Source organism: Drosophila biarmipes, chromosome 2L, assembly GCF_025231255.1.
Source record: "Drosophila biarmipes strain raj3 chromosome 2L, RU_DBia_V1.1, whole genome shotgun sequence".
NCBI lineage: Eukaryota > Metazoa > Arthropoda > Insecta > Diptera > Drosophilidae > Drosophila > Drosophila biarmipes.
The window spans coordinates 9,472,550-9,492,063 of NC_066612.1; the positions used below are offsets into that span (position 1 = coordinate 9,472,550).

The 19,514-nt window shown below is 41.5% G+C and overlaps 1 protein-coding gene across 1 annotated transcript; it reads right to left on the reverse strand.

The window, feature by feature from the left end:
* Positions 1-696: 696 nt before the first annotated feature.
* On the reverse strand, positions 697-1,453 carry LOC108032446 (dynein axonemal light chain 1). The gene has a single exon (XM_017106272.3). The coding sequence runs from the start codon at positions 1,305-1,307 to the stop codon at positions 759-761; it is 549 nt and encodes a 182-aa protein (XP_016961761.1). The 5' UTR covers positions 1,308-1,453; the 3' UTR covers positions 697-758.
* Between the last annotated feature and the right edge of the window lie 18,061 nt (positions 1,454-19,514).

Here is a 19,514-nt window from a genome sequence, read left to right on the forward strand (position 1 = left end):
GCAGGTTACAATAGAGTTTATAACAAAATATTCGACAAGCTTCTTTAAGCTTATACTTAAACTTAAAAGTCGACAACATTCACTGGCAAAAACCACACTTCTCCCGAAGAAAAAAGGCGGAGCTCATTACTTAACTACTCGAAAATATTCAAACAATGCTTTACACGCAAAACAGGAGCTCGAACTTGTTCATCTTAGACAACTGAATACACAATGGAGAAAGAACACCTGAAAAAGATAACGTTTTTCATACTCTACTAAAATACTGAAGCAATTTGGACTTAGCTATATTTTTAATAAAGTAATGAGATATATTGTAGATGCATAGAAAATATTCACTATTTTTTTTTATGGCCTGACTTCTAGAAACGTAAAAAAAACTATTCTTCTGTTGAAATAAGAGTATCTGTAGTACCCCACAGGAATACCTTTTCCAATGGGCTTAGGTTTTTGTTTGGGTCAGGAGGCGGGGGCAACATGAGCCAGGCAAAACAATGGAGCTCATCAGCAGCAACAGGAACGCATTGAAAATTGGAAAGTCTGCCAGAGCGAAAAATAAGAAAATTCAATGGAGAATGTTTTCTGCTCAAATGCCTATCACATACGAACAGTTGGCAGTCGGGTGAATTCTTGATTCCAGCCTTGTACGTCTGGCAGTGATTTAGTCGAACTACGGAACTAAGGTCAAAGGCTCTGTTGTTCGACTTTTGACTCCCCTTTATTTCGAACACAACTGAACAAGGTTCGTTTGTTTTTCCCTAGCGAATGACTGGCTCCCCGTCGAGTTTCTTCAGATTGGGCAGACGACGCACTGCCTCGGCGGTGAAGGCAGCCGGTTCCATGTTCTCGTTCAGAGGATTGCCCACAAAGGTGATTTCCGAGAGGTTGGGTGGAATGGCAATGCGCATAAACTCCGCCCAGTCCTTGATCACGTTATTCGATATGTAGAACACCCGCAAGGCCTTCATCGCCTCGAGGGGCTTGATCTTCTCGATGTTGTTGTAGCTGACCCACAGCTCCTCCAGAGTGTCGGCCAGGGGTTCGATGCCGTTGAGGGTCTTCAGGTTGTTGCGCGCCAGGCTGAGGACCTTCAGGTTCTTCATTCCCGAAATGCCGCTAATCTTCTCGATCATATTGGAGGACAGGCTGAGCTTCTGGCACTCAGTCAGAGTGTTCAGGATGGGATCCATCTTCTCGATGGGAGGATACTGGAACTGCAGGCCAATTTCCGTGGCAGTGCTGGCCGGCTGTTTGTTGCGCTCCTCCCACTTGGCCAGGGCATCCTTGAGGTTGGTGGGCTTGGACATGACTGGTAATAGACTGTAAGTCTATCCTATGTATTGTAAAAGAATAGATAAATATTTCTGAATTACACTTTTAAGAAGGACGACAGCTGTAAGTAAAATTTATAATTCTTTGTCATAGCCCTCTGTTTCGTTTTTGTTTTTGATTAGGTATATTGTTGTTTTTGTCTGATTGTTTGTGTTCCGTTTTTTTGTGAATACTTTTTTTTAGGAATATTTTTTTTATATTCAACTGAGTAGTGATGGCATTAACCCTGCTCAATAAGCCCTACACTTTTCAAGTTCTTGCTATTAAAGAGCTTAGTACCTGATCCACCTGTGAGGAGCAAGTAGCTGACTTTTTGGCCCAGGGGTAATTTATTTATTTGCCCATGTGCTCGGCGCTCCCCAATCGCCGTCTGTTGGCTTGTCTGGCGCACAATGATAACTTCATTGGCCCGGCCCTTTGTTCTGCTCTGGCCGGGATCGGAGGAGTCTGGGTTCCGGGTTCGAGCAGCTCCCTATTGTCATATGCTACCCTTCGCTTATTTTGCTGCCTTTTGCGTCATGTTGCCAATTGTGGGGGGAAAACGAGCTGCTTTGTGTCAGAGGCCTCCTCGGCACTTTGTTACACACATTTGAGGTGATAATACAGTTCACATTCCGCCCCGAGGGACTCACTTTTTGTTTTGCTTTTTTGTCGAACCCTTGTTTTTTTCTGGTCCACTTTAAATTGTACACAGCATTTTGATTAAATATTTGCCGCAGCTGTTATCGCGAGTACAGCAAGCTATTTTTGGGCAATAAATTATTGAATTTATTTGTTCGACTAGCGGCAAAGAGAAAATGTTTAAATTGGGCCAAGCGTTTTTTCCTATTTTCTTGATAATCGTCCAGAAATTGGTAAAAACATATTTGATTTCTTTTCGCCATTTTCGGTTTTATTTTTTGTAATTCAAATAAAATTTGTGCTCTCATAAATTGCATGTTCAATGCGGCAGAACGGACACCGTGGAAAACATATAGATAGATCTGGTCGCCAGGAGTCGGGGGAGCAGGGAAATCACTCGAAATTGCATGCAAAGTCTAATTTATGAATTGGCCCAAGGCGAACCGGCGATGAGAGGTGCTCGGATGAGTAGGTACGTATATAAAATATCTATCTATATATCTATATTTGGCAAGTGGAACATGTCAGTGGCGAGGGCGTGGCCGGCTGTCAGGCGAAAGCCAAAAGAATGGCCGGCAAAGTTGGCCAGCGGGCCTGATGGCTGTTTTCAAGGAAGTATTTGCGATAAAGTTACCGAAGAACGTGCACCAAATATGGCCTGCCCTAAAAAAGTGTCAGCCTGTCATTTCCGAAGATTTTTGGAAGCGTGACTGCTTTGATCGTGAGCAAAATATATCTTTATGGCGAGGAAACAAAAAATTTTGGAAGAAACCAAGAGTGAGAGGAACTATGTAAATATATTTCTTACAATATTATTTATTATATTTAGTTCTAAAATCTGAAAAAAATGATTGAAATTTAACTTAAGCCTTATAACAACTCTTTTTTGATAAATTAAAATATTCAGAATAGTTAGATATTCTAAAAATACATATTGCGTTTCTTTTGGTTGGTTACAACACCATTTCCTCACCTCCATTAAAGTAGCACTCAGCGGCGAAACAGGAGCCTTTCTGAAATGCATTCGACCAATTAAGCAATGTCCTCCTTCCAGGCGGAAAGTGCCAGTAGTCGGGTGGCCCTCGATGACCATATGCACAGCCAGATGTAGTCCGATGGGAGGCGGTGGGGTGGTAACCCCAGCAGCCACAACATGTCCTGTCACCCAGCGCCGAGCTGGACGTGGACATGCGGTAAATGTTGCAGTTGTTGACAGTCCTGTTTGTACTGTTTAGTTTCAGTTAACAACGCGGGTCGCAGTGGACGGAGTGGGTGAGCAGTGCGTGGAACTGGCCAAATGGCTAACCAACTGTCACATTTTTTCAAGTCCTTGTGACAATAAAGATTTGGCAACTTAAGATGGTTCAGAAAATCACTTTATACGCTATTTTTGGTTTCAAGATTAGATTATTGAAAGCATTTTCATTTGGTTATCCATTGCTAAGTTTAATTCTTTTTCTGCTAACTTTGGGTAGTTTCCAAAAATCCATCCCAAATTCCATTTCCCTTAGATGTCGGATTTGATTCGCCTAAACTTAAGTTAAGTTTTTGTGCAAGTAACTGTGCTATAAGTGACAGAACTCAGCCAAGGACACCTAGTTTTCGCTTGTACCTCGAGTTGGTGTTGTTCTTGGCATAAAACTTTTATATATGAAAATATTTTTCAGCATAAAACACCTGGCTATACCCAGGCCGATATCGGGAGGGAAAAGAGGGTGGCGGCACAGAAGCTTTTGCATATTGAAAACTTTCTCGTTGGACAAACAACACGGTGGAGTATTGTCTGATAACAAAGACGGGTTGTAGTCGTGTTTTCCTTTGCCGGCTGGCAACACTTTTTCAAGGCGATCTCTGCAAAGTTGCGCAAATTGGAAAGCATCCTCTGCACTGAATTTTTACTAAAAATAAATGTTACTCAGCAGTGCTTGCACCTCAATTATAACACTGTCAGTGGGTGAGAGAAATCAAGAATTATTATTGCATTGCTAGGATACAAGGTCTCTGATTAAAGGCGACAGTTTAATGAGTAATCAATAAAGCAGCTCGATTCGCATCCGAATCAAGGGCCTCTGCAGCGACAATGGACAAATATTGCCCGACGTAATTATCAATTTCAAGTGCAGTCATCTAAGCCTTTGTTTGCCGCAATCATAAACGTCGGACGGCTCACCCACAGGCCCTTGCTTCGAATGCAAGTGTCTTGGCCAAAACGGTAGTCGAGTTGGCCTTCGTCCCTGGGAATCCTGATGACTCAACTGGATAGAGCTTGTCTATTTGCGGTTGTGTAACTCAAAACTCGATGTGTGCGGCAGTGGGTGATATATATGAAATTCGGGCTTCTCCCCCTGCCCCCAGCCATGTTGTATTGATTGGGGAATTTTGGGGAGTTCTGCTAGGATTCCATCGAAGAAAGAGCCGACTCCGGCAGAATCCTCCCTTCAATTAGAGTGTTTGTTTGCGGCTGCGGTTCGAAATGCTCCATCAAGGCCCGGGTATCCTGGGTAATCTGTGTAATATTAGGGATGAGTGGGGAGCAGCAGAACCGCTTGTTGTAGCCCCGATTAATGCTCATAGTCAATATGGTTGCAATGTAAAATTTAATATTCTCTGACAGGGCCTGGGAAGTTAGTTGAACTTGCTCGAATGTTTACCTTACCTTAAGGATCTCAAGTTACTAGGACTGCGAAAATGGATTTTATTTTATAAAAATGTTCAGTATTATAAGCCATGTTTTTTGTAACTATCGTAGGACTATTCCTGTAAAATATGATTTAACAGAATAATATAGACTAACAAGGTATTCCGTAAAACAATAATATTTAATTATTTATATTTGTAGCTTACATATGCCTCTTACAAAGCTTCTCTGGGTGAACGCTCTGGCTACTGCAGCTGCAAGATGTGACCTCAATTCAGTTTGGTTTTGCTAATTTGATTACGAGAGGGAAACAGAAAATTAATGCAGCAGGACCCATCGTCTTATGGCGAACCCGAAGGGCCTGCAGGACATGTGAGTTGTGTGATGTGTGTAAAATGCGGCAGGGCAAACATTTTATAATTTGCTGCAGCACGACGCATCGCATAAGTCAGCACAAGTCCTGGTTGGACTCGAAGGAGGCGAGGCATGAGGACAGTTACTAGTCGAATCCTGCCACATGACAGGGGGCAAAAACAGGGACAGCCAGCCGGCATGCGATCTTGGCTCCGGCTCCTTACCGCAAATGATTTTGCAGATGACAGTTGTCCGTTGCCGTTTGGGGAATTTAGTGTTAATTATGGTCGTAATAAGTTATATAACATCAGGCAGCCGGCACACACTCGTCCCGGAGATGCCACAACTTGACAGTCAGTCAGTCAGTCTACCATCGCCGAAATGAAACAGATTCCACACACCACAATAAATTGTATTAAATGCCCTGTATTTAGGTAGGCTAACCCTCCGTAGATCGTTTATCCTTCAGCACTCATGACTGTGAAATGTCCTCACCTCACAGTTTGTTCCGGTTCTGCCTTTGGATTCCTAAAAAGGGGTAAGCGGATAATTTAGTCTATCGTAGACTTTTACATATGTTTTATGGGTGCCATCGATTGGCAAAATATTATTTTTTAAAAACTTTAAAATATAAATAAAATATTTCAAGCTTGTTTTTAGTTTTACAGAAAACTAACGTCATACAATACCTTAAAAAACCCTGTCTTTTACCTTTTTCAGGCTTGTATTAAATATTTTGAAATACCTATAGGCTTTTTATTTGATAAATAGAATGGTCTGATAGGGAATTCGTTTACTATTTTCCCCTTTATATTGTTCAAAGTCCACCGCCAAGTATTAACTGCCCATCGACACTCGATAATGGGGTCACAAGTCACCTTGAGTCACTCAACACTTAAGATGGGAACAAAAACATTTTCTAACTGCAATTTAATTGCGTCCTTTCATGGCTGCAGAATATAAAAGTTGTTCCTCTCTCGCCCTGGCACTGTGCCACCGCAATTACATGCAACTGTCTTCCACTTGGCTGTTTAAATTTACATGTTTAATTCACGCCCAGCTCCGCTCATCGGCATCGGCGCCGGCGTCGGCATCCTCGTCGTCATCGTCATCAGAGACCTCTTCAGAAGTTGAGAGCACTTGAGACCTTTACGCAAATCGCTTGATAATTACTTAAAATAATCTGCAGACAAGTAACCACAGGCGAATGCAACGCCCACCCAGAAGCGATGGTCTAAGAAGTCGTGCAAACAGAACAGATCCCGGAAAATGCCAACTGGGAGGGGTGCGGGTTCGCTTTCGAATGGGGTGTAAGTGATTCCCCCTAAAAAAAGGCAAAAGGCAAATCCCTTTTCAATTTCCCTGGCACGTCTCAGCAGCCGACAAAAAAGGACAAAGGCAGGGGTGGGACGCCTTCCCCTTTTTTATGTGTGGGAACTCGAAAAACAATTAAGCGACAAGTGTCTCAATTTCAACGTCAGTTACAAACATTTTATGCACCGCTCTTTGTCTGTGGGTGTGCTACTGTGCCTCTGTGTGCAAGTGTGTATGTGTGCAGGACATAAAATGCAAAAAGTTTTTACCCATTGAAAGTTACGTGTCGAGGAGCAGGATCACAGAGACTACCAGAGCCAACTACCAGAGTGCACCGAAAAAAGTTAGAGAAAAACTTAATTATTTGTGCCTCTGAAGTCCTTGATGGAGATCTCTCTCCTTGTGTGTGTGTGTGACTGAGTGATTGTGCGAATATGCGCATAAAAGTATGCAACGCATTTTAATCGAAAATGTCTGCAGGAAATGTGACCACCAGTCCAAGGTTTTGGGCTGAGATTTCGCTGGATGGTGGTCTGGTCAGACAAAAAGTGGGCACAAGGAGCTACTGGAAAATGATTAAGTTTAGAATAATTGCCAACAGAAGCCAAATAATTACCAAAACGAAAATGACTGAGTTCCGATTGCGCAACAATTATTTAGAAAGTATTTTAAAGTGATCAAACAGCTTAAAGGATTAATTATTCAAGCTTAGGTAATCGTATTAACTATTCAAGCTTATCTAATCCTAATAGAATTATTAGCTTAAAATTTCCGATACTCTATATTCTAGCTGTGATTATCTCCCATGAAAATTTGAATACAATATGTATAGAAAATAAAAAAAACAATTATAGTAAAAATAAAAATACACATTAAAATATATTATTAGTGATCCCTAAAAATGAAATGATATTAACATTGCCTTAATAGCCTGAATCGTCTAGTAATACCTAGAAAATAATTTTATCAACGTTCGTAAATCGCGATATTCTTCATGGGATTATATTACATATTGCCCCAAATATAAATAGATTTCAGTTCGAAAATAGATTCCATTCGATGGAAATGTTCGTAGGTCCTTTGGCTACACCTAACCGAATTCTATGCGTGCCATTCGCTAAGACAAATCCCCAGGGATTATGTGATTTCGGCCCGTAAACTCCGGCAACAGCAATAAAGTGACCAGGAAATGTTGCTGGCTGGGTGGCCCGGGCAGCCTGAGATTCCGGGTAACCCGAGGAGGCCACTGATGGACACGCTGGGCACCTCGACCGGAACCCCATTGGGAACGCAGGGGGAAGAGCAGGTGTGCGGTCCAGGTGGGCCAGCAGGGCCGAGCTGGTCAACCAATGCAGAATCGCCGCACACACACGGGCTTTCCTGCCAATCGCTTTCCATTTCGTGTTAAATTACACATTGAATCGGATTGCGGCGGCCATAACATTGTGGCCAAAAAGGGGAAGGAAGCGAGGGCAGCAAGGAACTGCGGTCGTTCTGGGGCCCTCAAATAGGTTTTTGCGGTTTTTTAATCAAGTTATTTGCCCAACACTGGGCCATCGGAGATTTAACAGGAGGAGCAGCGTTGGCCCGGCAAAGTCGCATAAAATAAATATATTCCGATGGCAATTTATTAAATGTTTGCGCAAATAAATCACTAATGTTTTTTCCAATCAAACTTTTTCGGTGCCCACACAAATGACCGGCCAACAAATCTTCTCGTGTGCCCTTTGTTCGCCGGACATCAAATTTATTGCGTTAATTCGCATGTAAAACATTTCGGCGCACATTTTCTAAGCATTTATCAAGCGTTTTATTATTGACAGTGCTTGGTCCTCTATATGTATAAATATCTCCTTTGCAATGGCCAAAGTTTTCGCTTAAAATAAATACATATCGAAATTATATTTATGTCCATCTTGGTCAGCAATAAATTTGGTCTCGAGTTGAGTTTGGCTCGGGTTTGGGTTAATAAGTATGAAATAATGTTTGGCGTTTCGCAAATTGAGTTTTGATTTCGATTTTCCCCAAGCGTTTTGTGTGGGGGGGGGGGGGGGCAGAGGTCAAAAGTCAAATTAGTTGACTTGCTCGACAGCAGTTCAATGTGATTCGGATTGGATTTATTATTTCAAGTTGCCCAAAGTAAAAATCATTTAATCTTTGCAATATAGTTTTTCAATGTAAGTAGTAGTTTGTGGACAAATTAGTCTTCTTAACAAATGTTGCTTGGGAAGCCACGCCCACTTGTAGTCTGTTCTCTTTCCCGCACAAACTCGATAAATTCTTGTTGTTTTTATGCGTGGGGCGGGTCAAAGGAGGTTTCGTTACAAAAATTTCTGAACAAATTGAAAATTCCAAAATTTGCTGAAGCATGCGAGTAGAAAATGATAGAATCTACGATGAAATGCACAAAAAGCAGGAGGAGGATGCACACCCACCCAGCACGAATGTATATATGTATCCGTAACTCCTTCTGACATCAACTGCACAAAGGTCACGGCGGCCGGGGGTGGTCTTTGCTGGGTGGTGACACATTTGGCGTGGCAATGGCATCAAAGTCAAAAGCTACATTTGCTGCCAGCGGATGGGGGGCTGAACAAAAGTCAGTTGGGAAAATATTTTGTCATGTCATCAGCGGCATCAGCAACTGGAAACTGAAAACTGGCAACTGTTGCAATGGCCATGGCCACCATGGAGCCACCACTACCATTGCCACCGGCAGCTGCACCACCAGCAGTTGCACCACCACAGCCCCACCACCGCCGCCATCTTCGTATTCCCAAACTCGCTCCAATGCTCTTCTCTGTCGCCGCCAAATGTGGTTACAATAATTTATGCACTTGTAATGACAGACAACAAAGCGTTCAAGAAGCCAGGAGTCGTCATCCGAGAGGGACCCAAAAAAGAAACGTGCAAATAAGTCCTTTTTTTCCTTAACCGAAGGCTTGTATACCTTAAGGTTAGTTGATTTTATTTATTACAGTATAGAATATCATCTTAAAAAGCAGCTGTATACAAAATTATAGCATTTTTGTAATAAACAAAGATTCTCTTATAATATAACTTTTGATAAATATACCCAATAATAAAATTAAAATGTGTATTTTTGTATTATTTTCTCAAGGGAAACCTTTAATTATAACAAGATACCGCCTTTAAAAAAAAAAATTCTCCAAGGATATGCTTCACCCAAACGCGAGGATTACTGTATTGTAGCCCAGGAAAGGGTAGAAAAAGGTTTCAGCCGCGGAAACGAGGGACCCGACTCAAAGCTCCGTTCTCTGTCAGTTGCGGCGACTGACGCGCAATAAAATGCGTGTCATGTGAGTGTCGTCACTCCGCCGCCCCACCGCCGGGGGACACGCCCCCTTTCCAGCCCTCTTTGATGGGTTGCCCTTTGCCGAATGTGCGCCGACTGTTCCGGAGACAGCCCTATAGCTCCACAGCTCTACGGATCTACGGCTCCGGCTGCACTTCAAAATTAATTTAAAATTTATAGTTGGCGCTATTGCGTTAAACGATGTGGCGGATGGGCGGGGAAAGGACGAAAAGGTGGTGTTTGCAGGATGCATCTATCATGGCGTTGAGTGATTTGCGAGTGTCAAAGGAGTCAAGTCCCCGTCCTGCGCCGCGCATTCGATTTATGTTAATGTCGGCCGGCTTAAAGCGGTGCGGCCGAAGTACTTAACCGACGCAATCATATTTAGAGATGGGCTGTTTCCTTTGGGAGCATAATACAGATTTAAAAGTCGATGTACTCATAGATTATTTAAAAATATACTATGTGTGTCTTTTGTTGGAAATATATATATATAACATTTCACAATAATTTTTTAAAGACTGAATTTTATTTATATATGTAAAATCCACCTTTACCATTTCCTCTTCACCTTTGTTATATGTTCTAAAGTTTTCATTTTATCTCAGATAAACCCTCCTTCAGAAGAAGACACATCATGTATTATTAAAAATGTTAAACCTAGATAAGATAAAACTGGCCGAAGTATATTGACTATTCACATATCATATAAAAATTAATTAAAACATTTAATGAACCTTGAACATCAAGATATCTAAGTACAATGCATTCCGTGCCGTTTCCTCCTCGCTGGCTGCTAGTCTGAGCCTGATCCTGATCCGCTGATCCTTTTAACAGCCTTGTTTTAATCCAAAAACACCCAAAGCCTTTTCCACTTCATCTGCTTTCCGTGTGCTCTCGTCTTCAGCTCGTTTGTCAACACTGTAAGTGGGCTAATTTTCAATGTAAACGCATCGCCTAGAGCAGCTGTTTCTCGTTCCCAGAAAGTGGCGTTGTTTTTTCAGGGGCGTGGGAGGCTTTAGTTGGGGCGTAGGCCCCGAGGGCGTGGCCCCTTCATTTGCATTGTGTGGGGGGCTCCAAGGGAACGACGCAGCATTCGCGTATGGCAATCGCATTTTAAATGCACCCTGCCACGCCCCCGGCGCCCCGCTGCCTTGTAAGTAGGCTCTGCCCGAAGTTGTCGGTCTTGTAAAACTGAGCAACGTTTTTACAGTGCCAGCAAACATATTTCTGGCCCGAAAACCCGGCCAACGCCAGCCGACCCACTCAAAGTTATCCTCCGCCCTGCTAATATGCAAAACTCACTTGGCCCGCATTCGCCTCGGGTTTGTTTCCTTTCTTTCAGTTTTTTTGTTTTGTTTTTCAACTTCTTCATTTTATTTCGATGGTTTGTGTGCGTATTTATGGGCAGGACTAGTGAAAATTGCGTACTATATGGCAAAGTACGCATTATAGAAAAAAAAATAAATTTTAAAATATATTTTTTGTCTTACCAAAAATTATAAAACGTTTTTTTTTTGTTCAAAAAATATTTTTAAACACGTCATTTTTTATATCAAGAACATGATAAGTAAAACTCCCAAAAAGCCAAATCGGAATTATTTTATTTTAAAATAATTTTGATGGCTCCAAAAAATATCTATATAAGCCAATTAGTTAAGTTAAATGTTAGTGGATAAAATTAAACATTTTAGAAAATATATTTTAATGGCTTAACATTTAATTTTGTACAAGAAAAGGTCAAACTAGGTGTCCTTAAAAATTAAAAAAATATTTTCATTATACAAAAAATACCACACAAAACAAGGGTAAACTGTAGCCGAAAGGGGGTCCCCAAATTTCCCTACGCCTCTTTTTTTTGTGCCCTCAAACTTCAAACTAAGCATAAAGTGTTGCCTAATGGGTTTTGAGTGTTTTCGACGACTACAACTACGCCAATAGCAACAAGAAGAACATCATCAGCGGGGCCAGGAGAAGAAAAAGGACGAGCATAAGGACGAGGAAGGGCGGCAGGATCAGCACTGCAATGCATGGCATGCATTTTTTGTTTGCCGCTTGCCAAAAGTTGGTCATTAGCGTTGTTTTCCAGCACTGGGGCTGCTGCACTGTTGCTGCTGCCGCGGGGCAGAAAGCGGAAAAGTAAATAACAATTAAAACAATTTTTGTGTGCAATGCAAAAATCTCCTAATGACTTCGAGCTCCCTGAGGTCAAGGATAAGCGCTGACCTGGCTTTTGTTGCCAGAAGTTGTTGCATATTTGAGAGTATTTATCGGAAAGTGATTTTCCCATCTCCCCCCGAGAGATTAATGAAGGAAGTCTGTGCCGGCTTCCTGGACATAAATATTCCCAAAGTCAAAAGGAATCCAATTAGCAAGCGGTTTATATTTCTTATTATTTTACTTTTGCAAAAGATTAATTATTTTTCTTGTCTTTAGAGTGGCTGGGATTAGAGAAAGAGATTTTTTAGCAAGGCCAATAAATTGGAATTTCGGATTTACCAACAGTTTTGTATCCTCCTAAGCCGTCTTATATTCAATAAATTAATTGAAATCATATTGAGATAATTCCGCACAAACCCTTCGCATTATTTACGAGCTTCTATTCAGGAAAATCTCTTTTCTGACCTGCTGGCAAATCGAAAATTAAACAATCGCAGGACCCTCGTTGGTTTACAGCCAGGCCAAAATAAACATTAAATTTCACCTTTTGCCAGCGCTATGCATATAAATCTATTATAATCACTTCGACGCCACAACAAATTATGATTGAGAGTGTCCTCCAGCCCCAGGCGAAGGCGGTATAAATCTCCAGGGAAATGCCAACCCAGTGCCCCAAAAAAAGTATGAAGAAAGGAGGAAATGTCAAGCCAAGCAAAATATCTAAGGGATATGGTAAATCAAGCAACATAAATCATTTAAATGATTACAGCTTAACTTTTGACGCTTTTGAGCGAAATTAAATGAAGGATCAGTCGGGCTGAGATGGCAGTGGAATGATTTGGGGCTGGGCCCAGGCCAGGGCCATCATAAAAATTATTTATTTGCTTTGAAGAACCAGAAATAGGAGCGCCAGCAGAAATGTAACCCAAATCTATGTAAGTGAATCAAGAGAAATCACTTAAGTATATTTTTATGCTGGACATGCCGTCCGGAATTACAAATACAAGGCGGCACGCACGCACGCACAGGAGCAGAGGACCGCAACGAGATCCTGGAGCAGAATCCGAGGCAGGACGAAGGCAGGCAGGCAGGACATCGAGGGAAGTCGGTCCGTCGGTCGGGGGTTTTGTGTGGCTGTCATTTGCCCCCGGGGGCTTTCGCCGATATGGGAGCTGGGAACTGGGGATTGGGGACTGAGGACCGGGAGAAGAGCCATCAAAAGGACATCAACACGTAGCAAATAAAAGACATGCCACAAGGATATGCCGGCGCTTCTTCGGATGCTCTTTGGCCAATGCTACATTGCAAAATTATTATGATTTATATGGCCTTTGGGAATGCGCACTAAAACACACTAGGACACTCTCTTTCGAGAGAGAGGCAAGTGGGAAAGGGGACAGGAGACGGAGGACACTCAGTCCGACACTGCGAGTGTCGCACAAAGGACTTGGCCAGGATACGTAGTGTACGTAGTATACTTTCAGGCGAGTCGTCGCATTGGCCGCAAAACTTTTGCCCGCTGCGACAAAATAGAAAACTTTCTTGGCATAATTCTTTCTATTTTCCTTTCGTCCTGTCGTCGTGTTGCCGCTCAAGTTCCCGCCAGCGTCGCTTTTGCCATTCTGCGAAATTAGGTTAACACTGACGAATTAAGGACATTAGCGTCATAAAGAAATAAGTAATGAAAAGAGCATCCAGTTGGGCATTTTTGCCAAGTGCGTAAAGCGGCCAAAAACAACAAGAAAACAAGAAACGGAAAGTTTTCGATTCAACTGCGGGTTAGATATAAAAGGATTTTAAAGGACTTGTCCGTGGCAAGGCTAGAAGTCCCAGCTTAAAACTTAAATTTAGAAGAATAAAGAAAACAGCCACCTTTATATAACATTGAGAAACTAGTTATCATCAACTATGATATTTTTTTCATCATATTTATACTATTGTAAATTCATTTATTAAGCTTTAGGATTATGTACAAATGAAGCATTTAATTTTCATTTTTAATTATTGCTTGGCAAGTACGCTGTAGGGCATTTTTCGGCAGCCTCTTCCCTCTTATGAACATGCCAGTCAAAAACCCTGCTCTGCCATCTGCACACGCATATTTTGCAGCTAATAAAATATTGATTTATTAAATTATGCCCCAGCTACGACGATTCGCCTGTCAATATTTTGCAAATTTGTGTTGCCAGCGAGCGCGTCGCTTGCCCCCCAGAAAACCCCCTGTTCCGCCCCTGTCACCGCACACACACACGGCTTATAGGGGCCCCTGGCAAACTGGCACGCCCCCTTCTGCGACCCACGCCCATCATCCAACAGGATCTTCTGTTGGCCTTCGTAAAGTGCTTTTTAAAATCCCGCCCGGAGCATTTTGTTTGTTTGCATCATTGGCAGCTGTTTGGTGGCCAGCTCTCGATTCTTGGGGGCGAATGGAAATCGGGGAGGCCTTTGGTTCGGCAACCGCACAACTTTAAATTTGTTGGGCACGACACCCCTTTCTCCTTTCTCCTTCGGGCTTTGTTTGTCCCGCTCAATAAAGCATCTTTGACGTATGGTTTACGCTGCTGCTGCCGCCCCCGAAAAGCCCCGCCCTGACCCCATAAAAATATGAGCGGAAGCTTTGGGGCTCAGCCGCAACCTCAAGTCCAGAGTTGTCCCTTTAAGTGCACTGAAAAAAATCAGAGGTATTCTTTTATTCCGAGATATCAGAGAGCATGCATGTAGCTACAACTGATTGAAAGAACTGAAGTATTTCAAAGAAAACTTCGATTTAAGGCCCATAATAACTTTGAATTAGTAAAACTTATTCACTTATTCACTTTCAATAATCTGAAAGATTAATTTTGGTATCAATATTTTGTTAAGGGAAATAAAAAAAAGCTTACAATTTACATTATATTCTACAGGTATATATCATTAAGGTATATTTGTAAGTAAATCAAGTTTATCAAGTATATAAAAATTATAACCGATAAATTACTTATAAATAAAATTAAACTTCTGCTATTATCTAAGAGATACTCACAAATAGAACGATAGAAAAGAAGGGATCTTTGAATAAAACCCTGATTTGGCTCAGTGCATCTTGATCCTGCGTCTCTTTCCTTCACTCCATCCCAGTAACTGTCTTTTACACTGTTTATTGATGCTTTTGTTGTAGTTTTGTGCTGCTGCTGTCGCAGACATTTGCTGACGTCTATTATGCCTTTTTATAGAAATTTTCTTGGGCTCTCGAACGGCAACAACTTTTCGGGAAAAGCTCTGCAAAGGGAAAAACGGGGTCTAAGGGGAGCATTGGTCTTAGTTTACAACATTGTCTTGCGGTTGCTGCAAGCAAAATGGTTTTATGCAAAAATTTTCCATGACACTTTTTGCATCTATTTTCCGGGGAACTGTTTAAAAGTTCTGAGTGGAAATTTTCCACCAAAGCGACAAGTGCCTAGAGATGGGTTATGATCAATCAGGAGCTTGAAATTGGGCAAGTCAAGGAAGTAAAAACTGAAAATATATGAACAAAAGTGTTTTAAAAACATTCTAATTAACTAGAAATTTATGGAATTTTAATTTAAATATTGAGTTGATTTGTTTTTGTTTCTTTGGACTATGCCAAGAACTATTACCATTCGGTAGCCACAAACTAGAGAGATTATACTTCTGTTACGTTCCTGTTACCACGACGATGCAGGGCACTAATCTCTTTTTCAGTCCGTAATGAAGGACGCTATTAGACAACCTAATACCCCAAGCAACACCACAGTGAAACCGAAATACAACCGAATTTTTCCGCTCCCTACATACCTGACTTCCGCTCCAGAGGATGCAGGACGTGGTTGCCATTTCCCCTGGCCACAAAACTGCAGTCGAGGGAGAGACAAACTGCTATTATGGCACACGATAAAAAGTAAATGGCAGAGGAAGGAAAGAAATGGTACTGCAAGGGGACCGAAAAGGGGGTTAAATAAAAAATCGGAAGCCGAAAGCGGGCGCATAAAAATTGCATTAAAATTGCCACGCGGACATCCGCAATGGACCCCGAACTCCATTCTGGGGCGATTCCGGGATCGAGATCGGTGGCCAGGTCGTCGTCCCACGAAATGCAGCGGAAATGCAAAAGTAGACGGAAGTGCAGGTTGTGCAAGAAACTCTGTCGGGATGGGGGGCGGGGCACCAAATTAAATGCTTCCGGAAAGGGTGCCGACACACCGAAATGAAACTTCAAGCAATTTTATTGTCATTTGCCGGACGCCATTTTGACGGTTTATTGCAAACACTTTTGGCTCGAAATGGGGGAGCATCGGGAGCCCCCGATTCTGACCCCCGAGAGGGATATGTGCCCCCGGTGCCGACCTCATTTCCCCCCAGTCCGTGTCTAATTTGGCACATCATTTAGCAGGAGCAGCAGCAAATCCCCAAACAGCCTGACTTGGTCACTTGTCACCTCGACCCTGGCGCTTGACATCCATTAATCAATCAAGTGGCTTTCTTGGCACATTTTCCTACCCTGCTCGCAAGACCAAAAATACCCATACGCATAAACTGGGACAATTAGCGCCTAGTTTCAGGACTTGTGCCCCTCTTTGAAGTGTTTTTGTTAATGAGAAAAAACTTTTAGCGTGGTGGGCCGGACTTCCGGTTGGTTTTTTATGAGATTTTAGGACAGAGGTATTCCTAAGGGGACTAAATATATTGAATAAAAGTCTAATTAACTTTTTTGATACCATTAGCTTTCGCTCAAGTTTAGAAGTCTGCCTAGCAAGGCCAATAATAAACTAATTTTTAAATCAAGACTATTAATGATTAAAATTTCATTACTTTTGCTTAACTTTCGGAATAACACTCAAAAATTTCAAAGCAAACTGTTCAAATGTAGCATTAAATTGCTCTAAATCCTACGCTAAAAGCCTAAATGCTGATGAATTTTCCTCCAACCTTTGGGACAGAAACTAGTTGGTAAGCCCGCCCCCTAACAGCGAACTCTGTACGCCTCTGACCCGAGTTGCCTCATCAACTCTCGCTTCATTAGCCGCACACTCCAAAGGCCAATGCCAAGAGGTGAAAACAAAAAGAAGGAATATGTTCGGGAAGAAGCTGCTACTACTTGCAGACAATAAAGCAGCGGGAAAAGGAAAAGCACTGGGAGCAGAGCAGGTCAAAGTTACACAAAAGGAAAAACTTGAAAGGAGGCAGTAATAGCAACAAAAACCACAACAAGGACCGACAGGATCCGCTCGTCCTGCCTGCTTTCCCACCCGGAAAACCCCACCTTGCCAGTCTTGTTTTCCAGCCTGTGGCTGATTGATCTCGTGGGAAATTTTGCACAGTTGATGCAACCAACGGCAGCGGGGACAAAAGAAAAAGTACACAAAAAAAGTGGTAGGAAAAAAGCACAAAATACGTAAAATAAAACGTAAGTTTCCCCCCTATTTGCCACTGCTTTTGTTTTTCATCTCGTTTATTCCTTCGCTGGCGCACACGAAAATTAACTTAATGTCACTTACACTTTAGTGCTTTGGGTTAATTTGGTTAGATTATTGTTAATATCCTTTGGGGTGCTCTGAGCCAGAGTGTTACTGCCTGTGTGGAAGCGTGTGAAGGTCCTGGCCAAGGAATCGCACATCCCCGCTCAAACTTTTAGCTGCGGGGCACATTAGGCGCTTAGGCAGTTCTCAAAATTTTCCACATAAAAATGATGCAGAGGCTGGGTTAAAAGTTTGCGCATTGTTTTCGGCCAGAGATTTGACAGGAAGATGTTTTGGAGGAATTTTGTCTTCTGAAATTTAATATTTCAATTTATATATTTTTTGGTAAAACATAATTTTCCTAAAGCTCTTACACCCAAACTGAAACCATTTTGTGAGGCATTAGGGCCCACCGAGAATTAGCAAAATGGCAAATAAATTTCAACAATATTCATCGGCTTTTAGGCACGTGTGGGCGCTAAAAACTTTCCATGGGAAAAAAGATTCCCCTCCATATTCATAAGTCAATTGAAATTTATGACACGACACATGCCGTCCCACTGCGCAAATACTTTGTTTATCTCTGGAAAAATATTTATATATGAGGGGTCTTAGCACCCACCCCATTTCCAGACTTGGCATAATAATTTACAAAGCATTTTACGGTTCGCTTCGCCTGCCATCTGCATTAGCCGCAAAGTCAGTTTCGCTAAGAATTTCGTAGCGAAAGAATAAATATGTTTGCATAATGTAAATATAAGTAGAAGGTATATATCTAGGTTTTTACCGCTTTCATGGCGGGTCAGGTGTTCTACAGGAGAATGGTGCGTATGAAATAAAACAAAATGCTCGCTTGGCAAATGGAATTGTCAAAACAATTAACCAACCAGACAGCGCACTGAGTGAAAGATTTATATATTAAAATCAATGTCTTAAAGTATACACAGGACGGAAAAAAATGTAGTTACCATTGTATCTGTAAATTTGAATTTAATTGAGGGTCCTTAAAATGCACTCTTTATTTTATCGCGCCACAATAAAAAACTGTGTTCGTATATAAATTGCATATGTTTTTATGACAGCCCCAGGAACGGAGGTCCCCCGTATTTTTTACAACCTGACACCCACCTTCTTGATGCGAATTATGCTTTCATTTGTATGCAGGGATGCGGCGCCCTTCTATGCGATTCTCATAATTACATTAAGCATATTAAAGCTCGTCGTCTGAGTCGGCACTCCTTCTGCCTGTATAATACTTGTACATGGATATATACGTCTCCCTCCGCGGCGCACCATTCGCGGCTTTCCCTGTGCTCAGGGCCAACTAATAACGTGTCATAAAAGATTTGCCGTGCTTTAAGTAGACGGGTGAGAGGGTGGGTTTATGTGAAATAAGGCAAAACATATTGAAGCGTCTTAAAACCCTGCGAAAAGGCTGGAGTATTACGATAATTCTCGTGTAAGGGGGTAACATTGATAGGGGGCTTACACTAATTCCTTGACTCGGCACTAAGCGTTAAATGCATTAGTCCTAATTAAGGGTAATTAATTGAACCTCACCCAACGATTATGTTTGCAGGAGCAGGTAATTTTCTTCTGGGAAATGTGTGAAAATTGATATTATAAATCAAAACACATACATTTTTTAAAAGCTATTATGGTATTAATTAAAATCTCCTTAATCTCCTTTGCTGTTATTTAAAAAATTATACTTAGATGGTTTGATGAAAATTACTCTTACTTTTCATGGATTATGTCACAAAAACAAATCTTACAATAACATTTCCAGTTTTCGTTTTTTTCAAAATTTCATTTTTTCACTAGGCTTTTCTTACAAAACAGGATTACTATATAAAAAAGCACAATTACTTTTGATAATAGCATCAATATAACAGGTTCTGAAGACTCAAAAAGCCGTTGGTTTTAAATATATAAAATATTTCCCCATATATTAACAGAGTTGGGACTTACAGCTGTTATTCAAATGCACTATTGGAGAAAGTCATATCAAATATTTTTTATTCAAATATTTTATATTTTAAATATGACTCAAACTAAATACGAGAGATTAATTATCACGGATAATTTAACTATGCATTTTTAATATCCTGCAAAAAAAATGTTTAAAATAAATCAAACCGTTAAATATCCCTTTTTCTATTTCTCTCTGAGGACATTCCACACCTTCGTTAAGTTGAGAGAAAATGTCCTGCCGGAGAGGGTGATTGAAAGAGAGCGAGAGCGCCCTGACCCGAGTGGCCCCGAAGGAATGTCCTTTCTGGGGCGATGCTGGCGACGATGACGAGAAAAATCAGCAGTTTCA